This window comes from Musca domestica, unplaced genomic scaffold, assembly GCF_030504385.1.
Source record: "Musca domestica strain aabys unplaced genomic scaffold, Musca_domestica.polishedcontigs.V.1.1 47, whole genome shotgun sequence".
Taxonomy (NCBI): Eukaryota; Metazoa; Arthropoda; class Insecta; order Diptera; family Muscidae; genus Musca; species Musca domestica.
In genome coordinates this window covers 3,630,813-3,650,477 of record NW_026712338.1, presented here as the reverse complement: position 1 = coordinate 3,650,477, position 19,665 = coordinate 3,630,813, and the positions used below count along the sequence as shown (strand labels likewise).

At 34.8% G+C, this 19,665-nt stretch overlaps 1 protein-coding gene across 4 annotated transcripts in view; it reads left to right on the top strand.

Moving 5' to 3' along the window:
• The window catches only part of LOC131804694 (inhibitory POU protein), a 97,313-nt gene that overhangs the window by 73,218 nt on the left and 4,430 nt on the right, over positions 1-19,665 (top strand). For 2 of the 4 annotated variants that reach the window (XM_059127755.1, XM_059127757.1), the window contains 5 exons: positions 16,312-16,489; positions 16,566-16,706; positions 16,818-17,049; positions 17,903-18,066; positions 18,124-18,460. In XM_059127755.1, the coding sequence (XP_058983738.1) occupies positions 16,312-16,489; positions 16,566-16,706; positions 16,818-17,049; positions 17,903-18,066; positions 18,124-18,185 (777 nt within the window). In that variant the 3' untranslated portion in view covers positions 18,186-18,460. The remainder of the gene's footprint in view (positions 1-16,311; positions 16,490-16,565; positions 16,707-16,817; positions 17,050-17,902; positions 18,067-18,123; positions 18,461-19,665) is intronic. The other 2 variants (XM_059127756.1, XM_059127758.1) reach the window with 1 other exon arrangement.

Genomic DNA, 19,665 nt, shown 5'->3' with positions numbered 1-19,665 from the left:
ATCATCAATTATTAATGTTGCAGTTGGTGCACGTTCATTTTTAGCCACAGCTTACGTCTACTTTTTCTAATTTCATGTATGAAAGTAATACTGTTTCGGCCCATGCCTACAAGGTAGGAAGAATTTGTCGAAATTGTAAACAATGAGGCCTGACTGTCTTAACAAATGAAATTAATTGTCAAAAAAGTTAATTAATAGAAATTACAAAAACTATACCACTATACAGGGTGAGATAACACAACTGTAACAAAGTCAAACGCCACAATTTTTACATTTTTTTTAAATTTATTGAACGAAAGCAAAAAATGTCGGAAATAACAAACAAATTTTTGAAAAACAAGTAAAAAAGCAGTAAGTTCGGCCGGGCCGAACTTTGAATACCCTCCACCATTTGGTACGAATTAAAAAAATTAAAAAAAAAATAAAATCCATTAAAAATTCTTTTAAAATCTTTAAAATATCTAATAAAGTAAGGTGCCCATATATGTGGGGATTATCGATATTGTGGACCTATAAAGACAAATCTATGTCTGCGTGTAAAGTACTTACAAGGAACTCCTTGTGTGGATTTTCAGATAATTCCATTGGAAAAAGTGGCTGAAATCATCAAAATACCGAATATAGGGGAGTATCGTTATATGGGGGATATACGATATTGTGGACCTATATAGACAATTCCGTTTCAGGGGTAAAGTGCTCACAAAGAACTCCGTGTGTTTATTTTTTGACAATACGATTGGAAAATGTGGCTCAAATTATCAAAATACCGAATATCGCGGGGTACCGTTATATGGGAGCTATACGTTATCGTTAACCTATATAGAGAATTCTCTGTCGGGGGGTAAAGTGCTCACAAAGAACCCCTTGTGTACAAAGAAACCCTTGTGACCATTCCGTTGAAAAATATGGCTAAAAACATCAAAATACCGAATATCGGGGGTACCGTTATATAAGGGCTATAAGATATCGTAGACCTATATAGATAATTCTCTGCCGAGGTATAACGTACCCACAAGGAACTCCTTGTGTGGATTTTCAGACAATTCCATTGAAAAATGTGGATAAAATCATCAAAATTCCAAATATCGGGGGTACCGTTACATGGGGGCTATACGATATCGTGGACCGATATAGCCCATCTTCGAACTTGACCTGCCTGCAGACAAAAGAGAGATCTGTGCAAAATTTTAGCTTCCTATCTTAATTCGTTTAGACTGTAGCGTGATTACAACAGACGGACGGACAGGGCTACATCGTCTTAGAATTTTACGCTGATCAAGAATATATATACTTTGTTGGGTCTAAAATGATTATTTCGATGAGTTACAAACGGAAAGACGAACTTAATATACCCTCCATACTTTTTTGGTGGAGGGTATAAAAATTAGATTTGTTCGAATTGGTTACCTTTGGCACGAATTATGGACTTCTAACGGCCTATGAAACCGTCACACGCTGCCCGAATGTTGCTCTGCGGTATTTTGGCACATTCCCGACGAAGCGCTTGCTCGAGGTGATCGATACTTTGGTATTTTTTAGTGCCAACCTTACTTTCCAAAATACTCCAGACACAATTGTTCAACGGATTGGTATCCGGAGATTTTGGTGGCCATTGTGTGCTGGAAATGAAGCGAAGAACCTAATTTTGTAACCATTCTTGGGGGGCGCGTGCTGTAGGCTTAAATACAGCCTCGAGAATATTTTCGCGATAATATTCGGCTTATATGCTGATGCCACGGTCGATTAATACGAGCGGAGACCACCATCACCTTGCGGTTTTCCAGCCAAATATAAAGAAATCACGCTTGAATTCCATCACTAATAACATTTTTTCTGGAAAATTCTCACCAAAATGCTTTTGTACGCTTGTAAACAATATATTGAGCTGTCACTGGAATAATTTTAACAGCTGTAGGACGAGTGAGTTAGAAATGACAGCAGTCTGAACTTGGTTGCAGATTTTTCATCTCACCCTGTACATTTCGGCAAAGTTTGGTTTTGGCTGGGATGAACGAATTCCTCAAGATTTTGATATACATAATAAGAATATTAAAAAAATCATTTAAAATCTCAAGGTTTGTTTTCGATTGTTGGTGTAAAAAAATGCATTCATTTTAAGTTTAAAGGTTAAATGTGGTCATTATTATGTTCCTCAATTGGTTTCAAACCAATATTTTGGTGTATGACACAACTACGTCACGCATGTGTGTGTTTTGATACATTTCATTCCTAAAACAATTGGTCTGTTCCAGAACTGCAAGCATGTAACAGTTATTACTACCATAACCAATTTTCGTTTATAAAATCGAAAATAAATTGAAAAACTAGTAGATTCTTGCAGGTTTTGGAACACAGCAATTGTCATGTAGTCAGGCCAGATGGTAATAGGAATTAATACAAGTAAAAAAGCAGAGTGTTCGGCCGGGCCGAACTTTGAATACCCTCCACCATTTGGAACGAATTTGGAAGGCTTCAAAAAAAAAAAAAAAAAACATCCGCTAAAAATTTTGTTAAAATCTTAAAAATACCTAATATAGGCAATACATTGTATATATTACAATATTCAAATACGCTAAAATCATCAAAACACCGAATATAGGGAGGAACTGACATATAGTGCCTATACAAATTCCTGAACCTGCTTAGACAATTTTTTAATGTCGCAAAAATCATCAAAATACCGAATATTGTTATATGAAGGCTATACGAAGACGTGGGCCTTCATACGCATTTTTTTTGTCATAGGTTAAAGTACTTATATTACGAAATCTAAGTACGAAATTCGAAAAAAAAAACCGGTGAAAAATGTCACAAAAATGTCAAAATATGGAATATCGTGGGTAGACATTTCTATTCCAGAGGGTAAAGTACTCAGGAAAAACTTCTTGTGTGGATTTTCAGACAATTTCATTGGAAAATGTGGCTAAAATGATCAAAATACCGAATATCGGGGGTACCGTTATATGGAAGCTATACGATATCGTGGACCGATATTGACCATCTTCGTACTTGATCTGCATGCACACTCTAGCGTGATTACAACAGACAGGGCTAAATCGTCTTAGAAGTTTGTGCTGATCAAGCATTTAAAATATTCGCAAGTGAATGAAAATTTTGGTACTTTTCGCACCAAAGTTATGGTCCATTTCTCCCACAAATTTTATTCGATTGCTCCACAAAATGCTAGGTTTTTACCGAGTTATTCCCTTTGCAATATTGCGCGTCAATTGATCTATAACTGCGACCTATAGAGCGAGTGCAAACTTAGGAAAAACTCTGTTATTTGCTTATTTCAACGCCTAACTTTTTTTTTCGAAAATCTCCTTCCAGCATTCCGTGAGGATCGGCAATAATTGCTACCTTTATACCTGAATAGACGGACGGACGGACACGCGTAGATAAATTGACATACTATATGGGGGGTCTGGGACCAACTTTTTACGGTATTTCAGACAAAATCAATATTATAATATTGCACCCCTGTCTCAAAATATTTATGCTAATATTTCTAGAAATTATACTTTTTGTAATAATTAAAAAAAGATGTCACGCTGCTTAACATGTGCTCATATACTCCTTAATATGTTACGGAATTTAATGTGGTCACCCAAAGCTATTTATTCTCTCTCGACGTGGGTTTCAAGACCAACAACATTCAACTGTAACCGTCTTCCCATCGCATGGGATAAATTTACTGTGACTGGGACATTTAATGTTTGGTTCTGTAACGTTAAGAATAAGATGGTCTTAATACTTTTGTCATTGTATATGTAGGGAAAACGCTTTTTTGTGATTTTTAGCAAAAAATTGCGAAAGTAGTATTCAATTGCTGATTATAGAAACAGATCAAACGGTCTACAATTGACGCATTTCAAAATCATTTGCAAAACTATAAACGACAGTATAATCATAGTATTATATTGTTATTGGAAAACACCCCTTTGCCATAATGAAAATCGTATTCCCAAGTGATGTATAAAAAAAATGTTGCACAAATGAAAATTACCGTAAGTAAATTTGGTTGCTTGGATCAATATAGATATGTATATAAATGTTAACATGTACATAACAAAAGATACGTCTAAATTGTCACTTTAAAAACAAACATCCCCCACAGCCTGAAGTGTTTGAAAAAATAAAATTTTCATTTGCTCAGTAGTTTTTTCTCTCCTTATATAATTCTAATATTATCTCAAGCAAAAAAACACAAAACCATTATTTTTAAAAATTTCTAATTGCATGTTATTTGGCAATGTTGTATTACTAAGACTGGCTTGCAAAGCTAAAGTTCTGGAATGTGTCATGGGGATCAGTTGTTGTTATGTGTTCAGAAACGAATGAAATGTTAAATAATTGAAATACTGACAAATTTCTCAATATTTGACTAGAGCGGTCCGTGTGAGATGTCATTCGAATTGTGTCGAACATAATACGATTTGTGTATATCAAAATACTATTTCGACTGAAACAAGTTTTGAGACCAACTAATATTTATAAGCATCTGAGGTGCAAAAATAATCAAATAAATTCCTTCCAATGTTGGCATACAGCATACCAATAATTAACTAGTTTATATACAATGTTGACACATACATGTAAGCAGCATACTATATAAAACTTTTGATATATATTTTTAATAATTTTTCTCAGTAAAAACTAATTCATAATAAATATGTGCGCATCTCCAATTAATACAATATTTGTTCAATAGATGTTCTCCTTTCAATATCATGGGCTTGTTATAGTTCGCCTATTCGAACTGGACTGTATATTACAAAATCTAATTGTATTTTCTCCTTTGTTCTTATTGTAAAACATATTTACACACAAACATACATATGCACATATTTACATATATTAAAGTTGGAACACAATATGCGCCTATTTGGAGTGGTGTGGGGTTCTCACTAAAACTCTGAACCGACACAAATGCTTTGGTCCATGTTCATGCAAAATACAATTTCTCTATTCTTAACGTGTCGCAGTATTTGTTTGCTATATTCATCGACTTATGTGTGTAGGTATATGAATGGGTGTATATACCTACGTAGGTACATACTTACATATATACGCACCACAGTTTGTTAAGTGTAGGCTTATGTAGGCATTTCATCTGTATTGTATTGGTGTGTACGGCCTTACATATATCTATATGTGTATGTGTGTTACATGTCTTATCAATATTGTTGAACACTGTGGAACATGGAATTTTTAATGGAACTCCCAATGAAAATGCATTCATTGTTAGTCCTTTGTGTAGCTGCTGCTGCTACTGCTGTTGTTGTTGTTATTGTTGTTTTTTCGCCACTGCTGATTTTCATGGTGAAAGAGGCACAATAACAACACAACGCAACACATCAACAACAAAGATTTGATTCAATTCTAAACGAACATTCCCATCAACTGACATTTTACAGCCACTCCAGCCAACCACAGACCAGATTCAAATGATTTCTCTCTGTTTGTCTGTATACAAGTGTATATGTGAACGGATGTATGTGTGTATGTGTATGTATGCCTGTGTGTGGGCCTTGTAGTCGTAGAATAGTTGAGATTATGTTCTTTTTTTGGTGAAATAAAACAAGGGGTTGCAAATTTTGTGCGACGGCGTACTGACTAGCTCCCATCAGACGCTAAGAGATACACAGCGACAATCCTGTGCCTTGTGCATAAATAAAGGCTCATTTCGAATAGATAGAGCCAAGGGTGAAACCAATAAAAGCCTTTCTAATTTCGGGATTGGTTTATAATTGAAGAGCTCCACTTTAACGACATTATGTATTATTGTCTTATTGTTAATGTCCTTTCCCCTTCTCTCACGCCGCCCATTCAATCATTCTATTACTCAGTCTCCCCATCTCTTTCACTCTGCATTCAGGATTTATGTACATACGTATGTATATTGGTTCCCCTTACTTTTATTCTATCATCCTGATCCCATCTTTGTGTCAATTTATTTTCTCCTGGATATTCGGAATTGTTGTTTTGTGCGATGCATCGTTGTGTGAGTGCCTAGTATTTTACTATGTAAAAACAATTTTAAAACAAAATTAGTAATTAATTTAAGTACGCTCACCCAAAATACAAACGCACAGACATTTTGTGTTCCAGCTCTATGTTATTTGAAAATAATTATAATAGAGGCATTATGTGGTAGCATAATTTTAAATGAATACTGATCGACTGATTTGTACCAATTTCTCTTAGTTGTTTTATTTACTTCCTGTACTTTAATTTAATAATTTGCTTTATTGACAACTTTTGGGGAACATTCATGTTAAAAAAATGAAATTGAAATGGTGGAACTGAGTAAAAAAAAGTAATATCAGTCCTCGACTAATTTATCCTTTTTGCGGGTTTATTCAACTCCAGTCTAACGACACTTGTAAACTTTTGTTTCTTTTTATCGGAAGCAAAGATGGGGATATCTACGGGAATATCTGGTCATATCTTCTGATTAAGTTTATCACATTCCACATATTAAGCTGAAGCGGTTACACCTCTTGTAGGGCCGAAAATAAGTTCTCACTTTGTTTTGCGAAAACGAGACAATTGATATTCCTGCAAGAAATACTATTTTATCAGAACTTGCCTTAAATTATGCATGACAATTTGTTATCAGAAATTTTCAGCCTGGAGCTAAAAAGTAGACTATCGGTCATCCCATTTCCGATTTTTACTTTTTTACGCCAAATTAGATCTCGATTTCAGATTTATTGATGTGTTGTATCAAAACTAATAATACGTTAATCATTACATATTGTTTGGCTACTATAAACATGAAAGACAGAAAAGGATAAAATACAAAAAACTCGTGTAAAAATTCCAAATTTGAAAATTTTCATTTAGACTTTTGGTAAAATTGTAATGTTTTATATTGCACAACTTTTTTTCCATTTTGACTTACTATTTTCGAATGTACGTTTGCAGTGTTTTTTTCTTTTTTTTTTTTGAACTCTTATATGATGTGTAGACTTTTTTGGGTAATATAAAGCGACAGCGGACAATATTGTTATTTATAGACTTTATGTATTTATTGGGTAAGGGGAACTGTAGGAATCATTTCATTTCAAACAAGTAAAAAACCTGTAGGTTCGGCCGGGCCGAACTTTTAATACCCTCCACCATTTGGTACAAATTTGGCAATTTCCAAAAAAAAAAATTGTTAAAAAAATAAAATCCGTTAAAAATTCTATTAAAATCTTAAAAATGCCGAATGCTTATACGACGATGTGGACCTGCATAGGCAACTTTTGTCATAAGTTATTACAATATTTAAATGCGAAACTTGAAGAAAAATCTGTTTATAATGTAGCTGAAATCATCAAAATTCCGAATATAGGGGGTACCGTTATATGGGGGCTATACGTAGACGTGGACCTGCACAGACAATTTTCTGGCATGGGCTGAAGTATCCATTATGAACTTCACATGCGAAATTTTAAACAATCCCGGTAAATAATGTCGCTAAAATCATCAAAATACCGAATATCGGGGGGTACGGTATATGGGGGCTATATGAAGACGAAGACCCACATGACCCATTTTCTGTTTTGTGCTGCAGTATCTATTACGAACTTCAAATACCAAATTTGGAACAATTCCGCTAAATAATGTCGCTAAAATCATCAAAATACCGAATATCGGGGGGTATGGTATATGGGGGCTATATGATAACTTGGACCTACATGGCCCATTTACGAACTTAACCTGCCTACTGGCAAAATATACATGTGTGCAAAATTTTAGCCTTCTATCTCAATTTGTTCGAAAGATAGCGTGATTACAACAGACAGACAGACGGACAGACACACAGACAGACGGACATAGATAATTCGTCTTAGAATTTTACGCTGATCAAGAATATATATACTTTGTTGGGTCTGACATGAGTATTTCGAGGAGTTACAAACGGAATGACAAAATTAATATACCCTCCATAGTATGGTGGAGGGTATAAAAAGAAATATCAGTCCTCGACTAATTTATCCTTTTTGCGGCTTTATTCAGCTCCAGTCTAACGACACTTGTAAAGTTCTCACTTTGTTTTGCAAAAACGAGACAATTGATATTCCTGCAAGAAATACTATTTTATCAGAACTTGCCTAAAATTATGCATGACAATTTGTTATCAGAAATTTCAGCCTCCAGCTAAAAAGTAGAGTATCGGTCATCCCATTTTCGATTTTTTACTTTTTCACGCCAAATTAGATCTCGATTTCAGATTTATTGATGTGTTGTATCAAAACTAATAATACGTTAATCATTGCATATTGTTTGGCTAGTATAAACATGAAAAAAAGATTTTCTCAAAATAACTTGTGTTCCAAAACCTGCAAATGTAGTACTTATTGTACTACCTTTACAATTTTCAGCTAAACACCGTTCCCATTCCCGAAAAAATACTCGTAAACAAAATGAAGAGAAAGCACACACAAATTACTACGTAAATTTGGCTCATATTTCGATTTTGAAGAATTGGCAACAACATTTTGTGTAGTTTTTATACCCTACACCACAAGGTGGTCAGGGTATTATGTCTTTGTGCATTTGTTTGTAACAGGCAAAAGGAAACGAGATAGACCCATAGTTCCTTTTGATGATCTGCATGGAATCACTTTCTGAGTTGATTTATGCATGTCAGTCCGTCCGTCCGTCTGTCCATGTATTTTTGTGAACAAAATGCAGGACGCATTTATTATCCGATTGAGATGAAATTTTCCAAACAACATTTGTTTGGCCCAAGGACGAACCCTATTGAAATTGGAGATAATCGGTAAAAATTTAGATATAGCTCCCATATATATCTTCGTCCGATTTGCCTTTTATTGTGCACCAAACTTGTAATATCAGCCCGAATAGTATGGAATTTTGCATATACACCCAAGATAGGCCTGAAAATAAGTATGCCAAATTTGATCGAAATCGGTTCAGATATAGTTATAGCTCCCATATATATTGTTCGTCCGATTTGTTATTTTTGTCCACCGCAGCCGTAATATGCACTCTGCAACAACAATATTTGGGGTAATATATCAAATGCAGCTGTGAAATACATGTGCTAAATTTTATCGAAATCGGTTCAGATTTGGATATAGCTCCTATATATAACTTTGTCCGATTTACCTTTTATTGTGCACCAAACGTCTAATATTTGTCTAAATGGGATGGAATTTGGCACTTACGACAGAATTGAGTCTAGAAGCTAGTATGTCAAATTTGGTGAAGATCGGTTCAGATATAGCTATAGCTTCCATATATATTGTTCATCCGATTTATTGTATTTGTTACCCACAGCCGTAATATGCACTCCGTAACAACGACCTTCAGGGAAATATATCAAATACAGCTCAGAAATATCTTTGCCAAATTTTATCGAGATCGGTTCAGGTTTGGATATAGCTCCCATATATATTTTTATCCGATTTCAAATTTATTGTGCACCAAATGGGTAATACAAGTCCGAATTTAAAAGATACAAGTGCTTCGGCATATTTAGCCCTTTGAACTTTAAATTATAATTATAATCATAGCGTATATGATTGAATTCTCCCACAAAAACTTTTAATTGTTATGCGCAGCTCTACTAAATTAGCAAAGTGGTGTAGGGTATCATAAAGTCGGCCCCGACCGACTTTAAGACTTTCTTTACTGATTTGTTCCTGGGCTTTCTGGGTAAATCAGTTCTCATACAATAACGTAAAAACATTAATACAGTAACCATTTTTTCCTTTATAATATCGAAAAACAATTGCAAAGCTTGTAGATCCTTGAAAGTTCTGCAGAAGACCCCCCCCCTTCCTATCAATCTTGCTGTAAAGCCGATGAATCCCTTCGTGTATGTGTGATCTGGAATAATGTGTAGCAATTTTGAATCGATTTAGGAATCAGTTCTACACAAAATTCCATATCAAAATAGAACATTGAATTTTGTTTAGTTCCGCGATTTTTCTAGAGTCTTTTCTCAAAATTTTTCTTCATGAAAACGTTTCCACTGTAATTACAAATAACCAATAGAAAATTTTAGTCAAATCGGCTCAGCCGTTCTCAATTGATGTGTTGCTATACTTTTTTTAAATTTTATATATATAGATTTAAAGAAGTAGGTGTGGCCATTTACTCTGACCCCAAACAGATACATAGGGTTAGAGGGAGAGTCAAGAGTACGTCGTACACTAAATATGAAACAGATATAGGAGCGAAAGTAAACAGTATGATGAACGTTTGTACAAAAAATTACGCTAATCGGTCCAGCCGTTCTCAACTGATTCAATTACCAACGAACAACAATTGATTTTTATATATAAAGAAGAAGAAGATAATACTCATAGAAGTCAAATGGTTCTTTAACTTCCACGTTTATATCCACTTTGGAGCAGGACCATAAATAATGTTTTGACAAAATAATACATCGATTTTGGGTAACAATGATTCAAACATTAAAATGTGTTCAATTTTAACAAAAAAAAAAAAAATAAACACAAAATCTTCTATATATAAAAAAGTTGTGTTAGTTACTACGCTTATATCTCAACAACCGCTGGTCTGATTTTAAAGATTCAGACAAATTCGGAATTGTCCCTTGACAGAAAAGGATAAAATATAAAAAACTCGTGTAAAAATTCCAAATTTGAACATTTTCATTTAGACTTTTGGTACAATTGTAATGTTTTATATTGCACGATTTTTTCCATTTTGAATTACTATTTTCGAATGTACATTTGCAGTGTTTTTTTCTTTCTTTTTGAAATCTTATAGGGTAAGTGTACCAGTAGTCGGCACTTTTAGGATTTTCGATTTTTCAATCTTTCAACATTCTGAGTGAAATCTTTCAATTGCTGAAAAATAAAGTTGTTCAGATTCCAAATTTTGTTTAGTTTTCGAAATAATAAACAAAAATTGAATTTGGTTTTATTAAATTGGCAAAATTTGCAATTTTACTAAAATAGTAGTTTTTTGCCAGTAGTCGGCACCATTTTCCAATGCTCGGCATGTCTATTTGCCAGTAGTCTGCATATGGTATTTCAGTAAAAAATATTATTTTGTATATTTGTTATTTCAAATAGTATAAAATAATGCTATATTACTAATTCACAATTTAATCCAGAATTTGAAATTAATTTCGTTTTTAAATAGTGTTTTATTTCATTATCATTCTTATCCAAATATAGGTAGAAAATCAAGAATAGTATGGTTACCTTCAGTAACATATGGATTTTCAATTAAAATAAAAATGAGATCAAATAAAAAAAGTACCTTTCTTATATTTGGAATTTGTGAATTGATCTTTTTCCTTTAGATAGCCAATATTTTTTTTCAAAAATGCCAACGCTATCTAAAACGTCAAATAGCTGATTTAAAAACCCTACTTAATTTAGAAAAGTTGGTCAAAAAGCAAAAATAAAAACAACTGCCGACGCAAAACTATTTTTTTATTTGATTAGTTTTTGGATTATTTTGTTTATACGTTTCTCCAGTTTTGGTGAAATTTGTCAAAAATGATGATGAATGAAAAATGAAATCGGCACCCCATGCCGACTACTGGCAAATCCCTATTTTTCTGTTCCTAATGTCGGCAATAGGTAATATAACAGAATGTATGTTTTTATACTCCCCACCATATTATGGAGGGTATATTAACTTTGTCATTCCGTTTGTAACTCCTCGAAATACTCATATCAGACCCAACAAAGTATATATATTCTTGATCAGCGTAAAATTCTAAGTCGATTTAGCGATGTCCGTCTGTCTGTCTGTCTGTCCGTCTGTCTGTCCGTCTGTCTGTCTGTGTGTTGTAATCACGAATTGAGATTTCGAATGAATTGAGATAGATGGCTAAAATTTTGCACACATGTTTATTTTTCCAGTAGGCAGGTTAAGTTCGTAAATGGGTTCGTAAAACGTGGACCTAACGTTTTCATATAGCCCCCATATAACGGTACCTCCCTATATTCGATATTTTGATGATTTTAGCGATATTATTCACGGGAATTGTTTCAAATTTGCTATTTGAAGTTCAAAATGGATACTACACCCTAAGACGGAAAATTGTCTGTGCAGATCCACGTCTTCATATAGCCCCCATATAACGGTACCTCCCTATATTCGGTATTTTGACGATTTTAGCGACATTATTCACCGGAATTGTTTCAAAATTGGTATTTGAAGTTCGTTATGGAAACTACAGTCTGTGACAGAAAATTTTCTGTGCGGGTCCAGGTCTTCGTATAGGCCCCATATATCATCAGTACCTCCCTATATTCGGTATTTTGACGATTTTAGGTACAATACCCACCGAAGTTGTTTGAGATGTGGTATTTGAAGTTCGTAATAGATGCTACAGCCTGTGACAGAAAATTGTCCATGCTGGTCCAGGTCTTCGCACAGCTCCAATTTAACGGCACATCCTTATATACGATATTTTGATGATTTTAGCTACATTATTCGCCGTTTATTTCAAGTTTCGAATTTGCTTAATGGCTTATGACAAACAATGCCTATGTATGTCCACGTCGTATAGACCCCAATATAACGGCTATATTCGGTATTTTTAAAATTTTACCAGAATTTTTAAGGATTTTATTTTTAAAAATTTCCAAATTCGTTGCATATGGTGGAGGGTATTAAAAGTTCGGCCCGGCCGAACTTACTGCTTTTTAACTTGTTAAGTTATAAAATGATCTTTAGACTCTTATTTACTATTATAAAATATTTCTGATTCCAAAAGTATTAAATTTAATTTACTTAAATCGATTATTAAGTTGACGCCACCACTAATTTTTTTCTTTACAAACAAGCTCTATCGCACGCGTTGGAAGACACTCACTGACGAAAACCGTTATTCTCTCGTAATAAATGATTGGAGCTCATTGTTTTTTTACAGAAATAGAGCAGAGAACACTTACCCTATGATGTGTAGACTTTTTAGGGTAATATAAAGCGACAACGGACAAAATTGTTATTTATAGACGTTATGTATTTATTGGGTAAGGGGAACTGTAGGAATAATATAATTTCAGAAAAGGATAATTTATGAACAAAAAAAAAAAAAGATTTTATCGTGTACGAACGGGTTTTTCTAAGTGATTAACTATATTTATGGTGGCAAAACTGAATAGATGATGTCGAGATAATTTAACGCGGTCCCACCGAAGTTAAAGAATATTTTATTTTTTAAAATTGCAAAAATTTTAAAATCGGGAAAAATCGAGAAAAAGTTTTCAATGGAATCAAATTTTAAAATAATAGTACATTACATTGACAAACTTCGTAAAGACCTTCAAACATTTGCTGTAAAAAATCAGCGAACAAGTTGAAGGTTTCTGTTTTCTTTTTTTAATTTGTTTTTCTTTTCAATTTCATATAATGCACGACTTTTTAATTTGGCTATCGTATTGAATCCAATCGTTTTTTTTTCTGAACAATATAAAGAATTATTTTCACCATTTACAAAGTTATGTTACTTACTATCACATGACAATAATCCGTCCAATGAGAACTTAAAATGCAAAATTTATTGGGACTGCAATCAGTAAAATACAGAATATAAAGGGTGCAAAATAGTGGAGCGAATTGGGCATTTAGTAAGATAATCCTTCTATATATCTATCCTTCCAGAAGTTCTTCCTAATTTTTGGCCATAACATAAGGTTATTACGAGGGCCATAACCCCCGTATAAGGGTACATCCCGATTTCATGCATATTTTACATTTTAACCATATTTATACCCTGTTGGGGGTATTATAAGTTTGATTGGCCAAAAATTGTGTAACACCTCGAAAAATTGGTTTCCCACATAGGATCTTCCTATCTCGCCGAGGTGAGTCGATCTAGCTGTGTTTGTTCGTCCGTCTGTCCTGTCTGTTAATTTGTAATCAAGCTACATGTCGCAATTATGAACCGATCCTCACGAAATTGAAAATGGAGGTGGGGTTATGGTCAGAATAGAACCCTATTTTTGGAGATGATCGCACGATATTTAGGGGTTGAAATGGACCAAAAACAGAAAATTTCCTGATTTTGCAGTTGCTCTATAGGCCACAATTATGAACCAATCGACCCGAAAATTTACATGGAGTTAGAGTTTAGGAGTGGGCGGAAAACTACCAAGCGGGTAAAATAGACCCTAAAAAAATAAGGAAAATGTCCACTAAACCGTAAATATTTTCAATACCAGCAATACCAATACAAATACATTAAAAGATCACTTCTGACCATTACAGTGATGCTAATAGCCAAGAAATCGGAGATATAGCAAAATAGGTACAATATGTACATGTAAAAGAATTGATCTTATTTATTCTGCTTATAAACCAAGAACCGCTGGCCCGATTTTCACAATTCCCATCAATACGGATTGGTCTCTTGACAGAAAACGATAAAATCTAAGAAAATCGCGGAAAATATACCAATAAAAAATGATTATCTTTTGTCGATTTTTTTCAATTTTTGTCGTATTTTTTATTGCATGCGATTTTTTTCAATTTGACTGACAGTTTTGGATTGTAATCCACGTTTTTAGTCCCTTAAAAATTCTTTAAAATATCCACATTTATAGCCCTTTAAAAATTCTTTAAAATATCCACGTTTATAGTCCTTTAAAAATTCTTTAAAAAATCCAACGCAAATGAAAAGTGACAGCTCTAAGCAACTTGGTTTATTTCCAATAACAAAACCAATAACATTGGCTTCTATGACAACCAAAACCGACAAAATTCTAATTCGAAAATAAAACCGATTTTCATGATTTTCATGACACCAAAGCATTTTTTCTTGTCGGTTTTAAAACCAATAGTGACAAAATTGGTTTCTATGACAGCCCTGATTATATGCATGTCGCAATTATCGTCCGATCCTCACGAAATTTTTCATGAAGTAGAGTTAGGGTCAGAATTAAAGCCTATTGTTCTTAAGATGTACATTTATAGGTGCACATGGACTAAAAAATTAATTTTTTCTAATTTTGTAGTCGCTCTATAGGCCACAATTGAAGACTAATCGACACGGAATTTCGCATTGTAAGAGAGTTAAGGATAGGGAAGAAGTCTAACATTTTGGATATTGGCCAAATTTTTCGGGCCAAAAAACTAAGGGTAACCTCTGGACGGGTCTCTTTGACATTATTTCAAAAAACGAAATCTTTCAAAATAGATTTGGGATATAAGGGGACTTCGAACATATTGTAGATTTATAGGGTATCACATGGTCGGCCCAGCACAACTATAGCCTTTGCTTACTTGTTTTCATAATAATTTCTGAAAATGTTGGTAATTTGAGAAGAATCCATCCTTGCAAAAAGTTATCATGTGTTGGTGATAAATATGTGATTTAAGCTATTTTCGGTGTTTTGGCCATTTGTTTCGCCCTTATTTGGCATATTTTTTTCCAAGGGGGCAGCAAACCTCTTCGCATATAATTTTAAATTTTCGGAGTAGGGTCCACCTTGGTCTTGACCACATCCATCAATTGATTTGGTTAAACAATTGTATTTGGGCTATTCTGAAGTAGAGGGCTATCTTACAGATTATTATCCCCCACGTTAGTGTACTCCCAAGTCCACTTCCCCAACCAATTTATGAGGTGGACAAAACTAAATACCACGCAACACGGTATTCTAAACGCTGGAAATACAAATTACGGCTAATTTGATTATGTTGCTAAGCTCTTTACTATTATAGATGTTCTATATCATATAGGTTCTTATGAAAGCATATAAAGCCTCAAAAAATATACATTAAAAACTAAAAGTACGGGGCGGCAAGGCGGACCATGCTAGCTAGTAGTTTATTTTTCAAACTTCAATGTTCTGATTGGTGGAAACAAATTCGTGTTACAGAGTTACCAAAACTTCGACGTTGTATACAAAAAACTTCAGCTTCCCCACTATGGTAATTTTTTCATATTTCTTAAATTCTTATTTTCCATATCTTATCATAGGAGGAGTAGCTTAACGATTTGAAGTCTTTCGATGGCAAGGGTATTAGCCATTTTCGAAGGCAGATACCAAAGACTTCCCATACTCTTTTCACTAATAGCGGTTGAATGATCAGATGTCATGACGCTTTTTTAAATTCTTGCTAGCTTTTTATGCGTTCCTTCAATGTTTTGGAGAATAAACAGATACATTTTTGATCTTCCTTCTTCCCGCTAAATAGAAACTAATCGATAAAAAACATTATTTTCAAATATCATTAAAAATCATCACATGAAATTTTTTTTTCGCACTCTCATTATTTTTTTTAATATAATAAAAATGAACTCATTCTTCTGATTATTAAAATAAAAATATTTACAATCTTTACATCTTTCAGATGCACCCCACAATGGATCAATTGGATATGTTGGATCCAACGGGTTCGATGACAACCTTAGCACCCATTTCAGAAACGCCTTTAACACCTACGCACCAGCACTTACATGGATCCTATCACAGTATGAACCATATGATGGGTCACCATCATCCGAGCGGTTTAAGTGGACATTCTGCGGGTACGGCCATTCAATGTTCCAAAACTCCTCTTGGCACAGATATAATTGTTTATTTTACTCCCTTACACTAACGCAGGACACCATGGACATTCGGCAGTACATCATCCTGTGATAACGGCAGCTGTTGCGGCGGCTGGCCTTCATCCTGATACCGACACAGATCCCAGAGAACTCGAAGCCTTTGCGGAGAGATTTAAGCAACGAAGGATAAAATTAGGTGAATATACGTATTTATTTGGACATCTTCTCCGCTATCCGCCATGCAGTAGCCAATCAAGCTTTATGCATGTCTGTAGATTTATAGAAATAATCATCAACTTTATTACAGGTGTCACACAAGCCGATGTCGGCAAAGCACTAGCGAATTTAAAGTTACCTGGAGTTGGGGCTCTCTCACAAAGTACAATATGTCGCTTTGAAAGTCTCACGCTGTCGCACAATAATATGATTGCCCTAAAGCCCATTTTGCAGGCGTGGCTAGAAGAGGCGGAGGCTCAGGCGAAAAACAAGCGAAGAGATCCTGATGCCCCCAGTGTACTTCCTGCCGGCGAAAAGAAAAGGTAGACAGCGTTCTGGTTAATGCTACATCCAAACTCGGCATGCATCCACGCGACTCCAGTCCGCAAAAAAAAGCGAGCCTTGCCTAGGTCCAGCAATAATGTCGATAATCTATTCCAAACGATGTTTGGAAATTATTCGGGCATTCTATTGGAAATTTCCGTATTGTTAACTTGAAAGCAACAATAAATCTAAAGTCCCCAACTGCTGGAGTTGCGAGCAAATCATAAAACACCTACAAACATACATACATTTACATCTACATCTACATTTACATTGCATGCACAATGTAACATGAATGAATGTCGGATCTTAGTAAATCATGAGTAGGACGGTATTATCATTTCCATCTAAATCGGTTCTCTTTAATATGCATTATTTTCGCCTCAATCATGTGGGGAAATTCTTGGATAGGACATAGGCTACGTTCTTTGTCGTGTAATTGTTCCTTTTCCATCTATTTGGCACATGATTTTCTACATTTCACGTCAAAGAAATCATGAAAGAGACTGTTAACAGTGTACCCGATCACAATACAAGCCCCAACTATGGCTTAAATGTAATTCCCTCCTTCAAACCTTGAAAATGTATGCAAATTGTGTATTGAATTTGTGTATTGAAAACCTACCAGCCTTCTAACAATTATCATCTGGTTACAAGTGTACGTACACATACATACATACCTGTAACTCAGAAAGACATGATATATACTTAATACATAGCGATATTTTTTCATATTACTAGTCAAGCGATAATCCGGACTGACAGCTATTCCACATGAATTGCACAAACTAGGCACTCGCATTTTATTTTATTTGTTTTTCTAAAGTAATCTATATCGAGTCTTTTTTCAAGAAAAAGGACTTCCATTGCGGCACCTGAAAAGCGATCTCTGGAAGCGTACTTTGCCGTTCAACCGAGGCCATCTGGTGAGAAGATAGCTGCCATTGCCGAGAAGCTGGACCTGAAGAAGAATGTGGTACGAGTCTGGTTCTGTAATCAGAGACAAAAACAAAAACGTATGAAATTTGCTGCACAACAACCATGACAATCAACTAATACAACAACACAATTAGGTATAGTTAGCAGCGTTACACCCTCGATGACTGGACACGGATCGGCGGGGTTTGGTTACTGATAGCCGATGTTCCCTGGAGACCACTACATGTAGATTTCCTCCTACCCTCACTAGACGCTCGACAACACCCGGCCCCATACCCGATGGATGTGAGCACCCCCGATCCCACGGTGACCCTGGAGGAGACCAACACCAGCGAGCGTGCACTTATTATTTACATCGATCTAAATTACGGATTCACCCTCAATATGCCAACAATCAAATGCGATTATTTATGGAACGATCAATGCAAACAATGGACCAACATATCAAATGCAATAACATTACAAGTAAAGGTGAGTCCATCAACTATCTGATGGTTTGGAGAGTTTGGTGCAAAATGCATACATAGTTGGTTACATACAGGCATACGAGTATGCATACATATATGACGCAATAAATACAAGGTAGGATAAGTAATTGTGAAAAACAGCGAACGAAAACAGACGAAACGAATAACGTACTGCCGACACGAAGTCACAAACATTTAAATATTTTTCAATCGTTTTGTACTCCAAACAAAACAAAACCATAAACATTTCAATGCCGGAAACAATACGATTGCTTTATTGTACTTTGACTAGGGTTGCGAGCGGTATCGTTTGCGAACGAATCGCCCGGAAACTTTTTCAAACCTTAGCTGTGCGTAATGATGACTGCTAAATTTAGAGTTGCCATTATTTTGCACCTTTCCCATTGTATGATGGACATTTTAAATGAGTAATAAAAATACATGCATTTAACTTAATATTGGCTTTTACTTCATTCGTAATGACTTAATACACTAAGAAAAGTCTCCAATGAGTTTTGTACTGTTTCAAATGTTGCGTCATCCAACCGAGAACATTTCCGTTTTGTTTTTTTTTTACTCATCTACGCAAACACTACAAATAAAAAAACAAGTCCCGTTATCTTAAAATCCGTTTTGTTACGTTTCGTACGTCGAGAAATTACAGAACGATCGATTGCAAACGTTTGATATAGTTTATTTTCGTTCACTGGTGAAAAACGAGACCATGTTGTATGACTTAATGTGAGAATACATAAAACGCTTTTCTGACTGGCTTAAGTCTTCGGCAGGCTTCTTCGGAAAAGAACAAAGGAGTCTAGGGCCGAAATCGAACTAAGTCAATCGAAAACGTCTTTAAACCAGACTGAAACAAGTAAAACACGTTAAGTACAGCTGGCCAGAATTTTTAATACCCTCCACCATGAAAAGAAAACCTTTAAAAATAAACAAGTAAAAAAGCTGTAAGTTCGGCCGGGCGAACTTTGAATATCCTCCACAATATGGAACGAATTTGACAATTTTCAAAAAAAAATAAAAATGTTAAAAATTCTGTTAAAATCTTAAAAATGCCGAATGTAGCCGTATGTATACGACGACGTGGACATGCATAGGCAACTTTTGTCGTAAGCCATTACAATATTAAAATGCGAAACTAGAAAAAATCGGTGTATAACGTAGCTATATCATCAAAGTACCGAATATTGGGAGGTA